This window comes from Labrus bergylta, chromosome 21 (genome assembly GCF_963930695.1).
Source record: "Labrus bergylta chromosome 21, fLabBer1.1, whole genome shotgun sequence".
Classification (NCBI taxonomy): domain Eukaryota; kingdom Metazoa; phylum Chordata; class Actinopteri; order Labriformes; family Labridae; genus Labrus; species Labrus bergylta.
In genome coordinates, this window is record NC_089215.1 from 19,343,514 (window position 1) to 19,350,847 (window position 7,334).

Sequence of the window (7,334 nt, forward strand, 5' to 3'; positions counted from 1 at the left end):
CAAAGTGTTGGTATGAAAATTTGACATTTAGGATAAGATGGAGGGAGCCTACTTTTAAATATTTAGTCAACGTAAAACTGTTTTAAAGTTCTTCATATGTGTGAGGAAAAAGCTTTGCATGTCCGTGTCCCGAGCTCAGTAAATGCTCACATGTTTCTGTTGACATCTGGTAATCTGTGTAAGGTTAACATTGTATTGTTGAACAGTATCCAGCTACACTTTGATTGCTGAACATCCCTCTTTAGATGTTGGTAGTCCAGAGCAAACTGTTCCAGGAGTACGCTGTGCCTGTGAGATGCTGCAATCTAGTGGTTGAAACCAAAAAATGCACAGAACAACATCAGTGGAGCGGCCCGACAGTTTAAACTGTTCCGTAATAATTTAAGATTTGACTATAATTTACGATATTAAAGACAAAAGTCTTCTGCCATAGCATCAGTTTTTGTCTCAACAGATTCTCCTAGCTCCAGCTGTTTGAGGGAAGTGCTGGTTATAGAAATACAAAATATAATTCTGAACAATTTGAATATAAAACACAACATAGTCAGTTATCTATTAATGAATTTATTCTTAAAAATGACTTCAAATACATGATGAAAATCTTGAAGAATTTATTTCTTTTAAAGCTGTAGCTACATTTCTTATTATGGTTTCATCTGTTCATTCTTTAATCTATGTTTATCTTTTAGGGGATACCATTTTTCCTGATCCAAGACTTGTCCAAGTCCCCCACATCCTGAGTTACCAGTTTGTTCTGAACACCGGTGCAGTCGAAGCGATACAAGAACCATGCTGTGAATCCTCCCACTGCTAAAATGTTACATTTCACTTTAAATTGATCATTTTTGAAGACTGTTAATAGTGGTGCTGGTACGTGATCGCATTACATTCTAAGTGTACCTAATAAACTAACTCTGTGTTGGTTCTTTGTAGCACTTTAATTGCAGGAGAAAGACAGTGAACTGGTCTTGTGTAAACTTTGGAAAGGCAACAAAAGACACAACCCGTCCGTTAGAACCACCGAGGATCCCATCGGAAACAGGGCAAGGCCACAGTTACTGCTTTCCAGCACTGATGTTCAACAACTTAAAAAAAAAAAAAAATGCTTATTTTAGGCAATTCAAGTAAAATTCTAAGTGCCTTGAGAAAAGAGAGTACAAAACACTTTTTGAAACACTTTTGAAATTATAGCAATGACATAATTCAAGTGAGCAGTGTACATTTGTAGATGGGGACAATGACAAATCAAAAGATGTAAAATATTCAACCGTCTACACGTACTGTGGTAGGGGGACACCGAATTATTCCAGCTGTAAATTTGAAAAATGGCTCAAAACGAGGAAAAACCCAAAACTGGAAGAAAGATGAAACAGGTAGAAAAGCAAAAGTTTTGACACGTTTGGAAATCAGGATTCGTTTTTTTGAAAAATTTAGTCAATTTTTTGTGCAATATATCCACAAATTCTAAACTACACTGTATATTTCCTATATATCCGTTTTTCATCTATATAGTGTTCGTGTCTCCATCTGTGTCTGATTTGGCTTTGTACAAAGCGGTTGAGATGGAAGGAAAAGCAAAGCACCCAAAAAAATCCTCATGCACGCTCACTGTAATATTGTCAAGTCTTTTACTTAACTTGTAATAGGTAAAGATGTATGAATCGAAAGGAAAGGAAATAACTTCAGCAGCTTTAGAATTAAAACCATAGTCGGTGGAGAAGAAGAAAGAGGGAGTGAAGCACTTGGAAAACCTGCAATTGTCTCCTCTTTTGGATTGTGAAGAAAACGTAAAGGCATCCCAAATGGTGCATTCCTCTTCATCTTGCTTTGCTCCGCCAGTTTTCCCTGTCATGACAACACGGTCATGGAAATCCCACACCCCTCTGATCTGATATAAGGGACAGGAGTTCAGGAGCCACCCTGATCTTACGCCACTCAAATTGGTCCCCTACCCGTTCTCCTCCTCCAGATCTCCTTCTCTCTTCTTCCCTCGGAGACTGAAGTGCATGTTGAAGCTTGAAGGTGAAGGACTAGCGCTTTGATTTAGTATCTTCAACTTCTTTTTCTGAAATAAGAAACACAGAAAAACATAGATTAGACTGGAAGGTTTGGGTTTAAATATTGTAAAAACTTCCACACTATGACTTTTAAAAGAAGAACAATTGTGTGAATCTTTTAGATGGCTAGTGGGATTTTCTGGCCTTACATATTGGAACATAATACAGAACATGTATGGACAAGTCTTTCAAACTAATCCTTAAGCTAAACTGAGGTTACTGGATCATCATGTCACAATCAGAATCTTTAACACATTGACGATCCCACCACAGAAACAAACCTGTTGCTATGACTCTGTTGTTCTTTGTGGTTGCTAAGTTACTAAAACGTAGAGCTACTTTATAAACTGTACTAAACTGAAGATAATCTAAAGAAAAGCAGAGTTAACTTGATAAATCAAAGACAATCTAACAGCCAGAAGTGATGAAGTCGCTTAAAGCTTTCATGAATGGCACTTTGTGTCAGTTGTTCTGTCTGCTCACCTTTCTTGAGCTCATCTCTTTTCTTGGCAGCATCTTCTCTATTTTTCTTGATGATGGCCAGTCTTGCCAGGTCGGCCCTGGCCTGCTCAGTCTTCCCCTCCAGATGTAGCTTCATGTAGCGTTCCTTTGATTTCTGTTTCTCTATCTCCTCTCTGACAGAGACAACAGGAGGCATACACATAACAATTAGTATTGCTGAGGAAAATGTATTGAAAAACTGATGAGAGCAACCACGGTAAAAGACATTGTAGAATTTGGGATGCTGAAAAAATACAGTAACTTGAAATACCAACATTCCTTTCTTCATTGACTGTGTGTGAACCCACCTTTCCCTGCGAGACAGCTCTCTAGGAGCAGTGACGTCTAATTCAGCCACCTTCTTGCTCTTCTGAGATACACGGTTTGGATTCTCTATCTCTATAAGCCCCTCCACTCCACTCCTCTTCCTAGACTGTGTGCAAGAAGTAACACATTTGTAAGATCAGTGAGACAGAAACCAAAAGCCTTATGTAGGTTAATAAAGGCACAGGCTGGGGATCTTGATAATCAACTTTCTTTTATCCTTTAAAAACATATTTAACTGTTCATTAAAAAAAAAAATCCCCAATTGATGTCAACATTAAACTCCTCCCCTCACTCACATCGGATTCGTCCTCACTGCTGCTCTCATCGCCAGACTCTGAAGCGCTCCCTTTCTCTGCACCAGGATTTTCTTCCTGTAAACATACAACCACATCAGTACTATTGTAATGGTAACATCACGTAAGCAAACTTGTTTTTTGACAAAGGAGTTTTGCTCACCAGCTCCTTCTGTGCTTTCATCTGACGATCTATCTCCTCAGGGTTGCTGAACTGCTTCCCTCTGCCCTTGTGGCTCCTTTTTCCTAAAACATAATTTGAGGCATTAATGGTAATGAAAACTGTAACCAATCGCTTTACCAAGTTTTCAATTTACAAAGATTCTTAGAATTTCCAAATAATTTCTCACAGACACACATTAAATTAAATACTGAACAATGTAATATGTTTAAAAAATGTGGCCCTTGAATAAATAGTGATTAAGCTTTTTTTTTTTTAGACTACTAGGTGGACTGAACACTTTGATGGTGGGGATGCAACATTGGATGAAATGATGTGGTGCAGGTGTTGCTGTTATTACATACACCCTCTGTACCTTACAAACTCTGGGTAATGAGACTGAGATTCAAGCCAGGCAAGACCAACAACAGTTATTTTAGAGTTCTACATTTAAGCTATCATGTTGTTGAAAGGGCAGACAGTGTGTTTTGGGAAATGACACACACAAAGTTCACTGTAGGCCAGTTCCCACCTGCAAACGTCATGACTGATGATTTTAAGAGGACATGGTCGAAAAAGGAGCCAAATACGAAAGAGTATTATACATAATAAAAAAAACGTGTAAAACAAGTAATAACAGTAACAATTAGGATTAATTTAGTATTATATTGATAACCACTGAATTGACTAGAGGTGGTTTAATGTGCACATGGTACTGGCGGTGCAACATAAATAATGTGACCACTCAGGTCGTCTTAAACAGACACATTTACTAACAATAAGACAGTAACTGTGTCCATAGCAAGACTGTTAATAGTCACCACAGCTAAATTTGATATCCACTGCTTTCCTTTGGCTCTAGTACTCGCAAAAACAACCTGCTAACCGGTTAGCATGCTAAAAGCTAAGCATGTGAGAGTTCAACGGGACTTCACACTACTTCAGCTAACACCTGGCTAGCTTGAATTAGCTTGCTAAAAATAGCATGTAAAATGAACCTTCAGCATAATACTTACCACCTCGAGGCATTGTGAAAAATGAAGTTTATAGGGATTAAGCCGGCTACTTTATCAATAAATACTGTGACAGCAAAATACAAACAGTTTAAAGTGCTGGAAGAAAAGGCTAAAAACTCCTTCGTCTCTCCCGCTGTCGGCAGCACAGTTACCAAAACGCTGCATTGAGTCATCACAAGCTACGCCTGCGCAGTAAGTATAGTTCAACCAATCAGTGCACTGACAGTTTGAATGACAGGTGAATCTACCAATTAGCTTAAGAGACCGTTCAACGCAATGGCAGAACTCTGAATTGAGATTGATAATGTCAGCAGCAGACATCGTTTACCTCGAGAACTTAGACGCAATACAGAAATAATTGAACTCTGAACTACATTGTATAAAGAAAAAGCATGATCACCACATCATAACTTTTATACTATCTATATTACCGTGTAATAGAAAAAAGGCAATGTGGATACTAAAACCACAAAACATTCTGTCTGTGTTTGGTATACAAACGATACTAAAGCATACAATATATGCAATATATCCAATTATATAATTGTCAATTATTTTGCTGCAAAAAGCGAGTAGATGCTACTTCAAATTACTTTTTTTCAGGCTTGTTTTACTGCCATGGTAAAATAAAAAATATGAAGAGAACTGATAATCTTACTGCTCACAAGCTTTTGTGCTTAATGTTATAAACACTGATTTGGATGTTGTTGTCTTCTAATGAGCGTGTTAGTAAAGTGTTAATCAAACAAGTGGTTAGATTTATATTCTAAAAGCTCTGAGTGAAAAGAAAAACAGCTCCAGAGTGGTGGATTTTATTTTTAATTGAATAAAAAATAACAGTGAATACAAGAAATGTCACCTTAAAATAAAAAACCTTATAAAATATACTGTGTACAGTTTTTCCGATTTGTTATTATAAAGTAAATGCAGAACAGAGCCTAAAAATATAGTCACTTAGTCGTATTCAGCGGTACCAACAATAAACACAAGCGAGACAGAGACCTGACAGAAATGATTAGCAAATTATAATATTTTTTACTTATTTTGTCAAACATAAAACAGAAGCAAAAAGCAAAGTAACATTTTCTCTTTAACAAACTACAAACATGAAAACATGTCCTATAAAAAAGGAATCAGATCAGTCATTTCTTCCGTCGATGTTGAGTCTTTACGTCTTCCACTTCTTTCTCCATCAGGTGGTATTCAACAGTTGTCTCTGTTAACTTCATTGGAAGATTAAATATTGGTTACTCATCAGCTTTGGTATAACACAAAAATGCATCTACTATTTAAATGGTAATTACGTTTAGAACTAAAATCCAATACACAATACTTTAAATGGGAGCAAAGCATTGTGAGATTGTGTTTTAAACAATTTTACAAACATGATTATGGAGCCAGAAAGTAAGAACTGATTTCCCTGTTTACTAATGCAAACAGAGGATTATAAAAAAAACATTGCATCTGGTGTTTCAGAAGAAGGTCAACGTTAGTATTTCTACCTCAGGGTATAAAGAGGCATAGTCTATATTACCTAGGAATGTAAGAGCATAAATAGCTGCTTGATTCTTACCATGTCCAAGAGAATTTCAATCTTTACTTTCAGGAGGTTGTTCTCTTCCTCCAGCTGAACATTTCTTTTCTTAAGACGCTGCAATTCTCTACCAGATGCATTTCCGCCAGATTCTGGTGAGACAAAAACCAAAAGACACCAGATTGAATGATGTGTTGGCTATTAAGAAAAAGCTAAAGCCCCAGCTCTTTCATGAATACCTACTAACTTAATGATGATGGTCTCCATATCATTGATGACGATGATTGTGACAACTGTTTTTGTTTGATAACGATGACTTATAAGATGGTTTCTATACTGATTAGAGCTCTCAAGAACTGCCGTCAATGTTGTGCTTTGCCTCTGGTCACTTCCTGTCAGCACCTGTGTGTCCAATCAGACTCAAAGCTGATCGTTTGCTCTGACTGACATTGTTCCCTTTTTTCTAGATCCTTGCTTGTGTTGTACTTACTCTCTGATGTACGTCGCTTTGGATAAAAGCGTCTGCTAAGTGAATTGTAGAATTGTATTAAAATACCAGAAGTGATTCATCATTTAACGTTTCACGTAGAAAAGCAAGATTCATGAAGAGTTTTGCACTTAAACTTTAAAAGCAGTCCCAGCATGTCATCATTACCTGTTATCCACTGTCCCTCGTCAAACTTCCAGCTTTGACCTCCAATGTTCATCACAGGAGGGCCATACTCAAGACCCAGCTCCACTTCCCTTGTTGAACGATCCAACTACAAGAGACCACACATCTCAGTTATCCCAAAACATGTCCACAAGTTATGATCCTCCTCAAGGTGCATCCTCTCAATAAGGTTGAATTTGATAAGTATTTGAAACATGATTGTTTTTAATAGTTTGCTTTACTTGACATTTGCTCACTACATCAAAGCATGTAGACTTTTAGCACAACTAAAGAACAGTGTTTTAATAAACTCACCGTGTGCAGGCTGGACAGAGAAGCAGATTTGCGAGGTGGAGTCTTCTTCGGACTGAATGTGTTTCCAAAGAGCGGCATCCTTAGAGATCTTTTAAGGTCCTGTTTAAATGGTGGTTAACACAAATCAGCATTACTATTTTATAAACATCAGTATCGAGCAGGCACCGTGTGTGTGTGTTTGTCGTTGCTAATGGTAGGCTACGTTATCAGCTAATGCTAAGTGGCTAACACTCACTAACTGTGAGTACTACTCATACCTTACATTTAAACGAAACTCTTGACTGCTTCACAGATGGGTTAGTAGTTGTTGTGTCACTGAAAATATGTGGCTCATATATTTACCTCCATACAGACTAATTATTTAAATTCTCACGGGGTAGATGATTTTTTTTGTCTCCAAGCTAAGCCATTTTCTATTCTTCTGCGCAAGTGCGAAGGTACCATGTTTTTTAAAGTAGACACTACTCTTGAATAAATCA

The 7,334-nt window shown here is 37.3% G+C and overlaps 2 protein-coding genes across 4 annotated transcripts; both read right to left on the reverse strand.

The window, feature by feature from the left end:
* Positions 1 to 548: 548 nt before the first annotated feature.
* pdap1a (pdgfa associated protein 1a) lies at positions 549 to 4,525 on the reverse strand. The gene is made up of 6 exons (XM_020644848.3): positions 4,355 to 4,525; positions 3,342 to 3,424; positions 3,182 to 3,256; positions 2,867 to 2,991; positions 2,541 to 2,692; positions 549 to 2,065 (listed from the first exon to the last, which is right to left on the reverse strand). The coding sequence occupies exons 1-6, from the start codon at positions 4,365 to 4,367 to the stop codon at positions 2,031 to 2,033; spliced, it is 483 nt and encodes a 160-aa protein (XP_020500504.1). The 5' UTR covers positions 4,368 to 4,525; the 3' UTR covers positions 549 to 2,030.
* A 625-nt stretch (positions 4,526 to 5,150) lies between these two features.
* cby1 (chibby 1, beta catenin antagonist) lies at positions 5,151 to 7,305 on the reverse strand. 3 transcript variants are annotated; one of them, XM_020644833.3, is made up of 5 exons: positions 7,198 to 7,305; positions 6,856 to 6,954; positions 6,544 to 6,649; positions 5,928 to 6,040; positions 5,151 to 5,577 (listed from the first exon to the last, which is right to left on the reverse strand). In XM_020644833.3, exons 1-5 carry the CDS (start codon positions 7,201 to 7,203, stop codon positions 5,497 to 5,499), a joined length of 405 nt encoding a protein of 134 aa, XP_020500489.1. In that variant the 5' UTR covers positions 7,204 to 7,305; the 3' UTR covers positions 5,151 to 5,496. The 3 variants fall into 3 exon arrangements, with proteins under 3 accessions (XP_020500489.1, XP_020500490.1, XP_020500491.1); XM_020644834.3 differs by having other exon boundaries at positions 7,118 to 7,282; XM_020644835.3 differs by having other exon boundaries at positions 7,113 to 7,282.
* Positions 7,306 to 7,334: the final 29 nt, after the last annotated feature.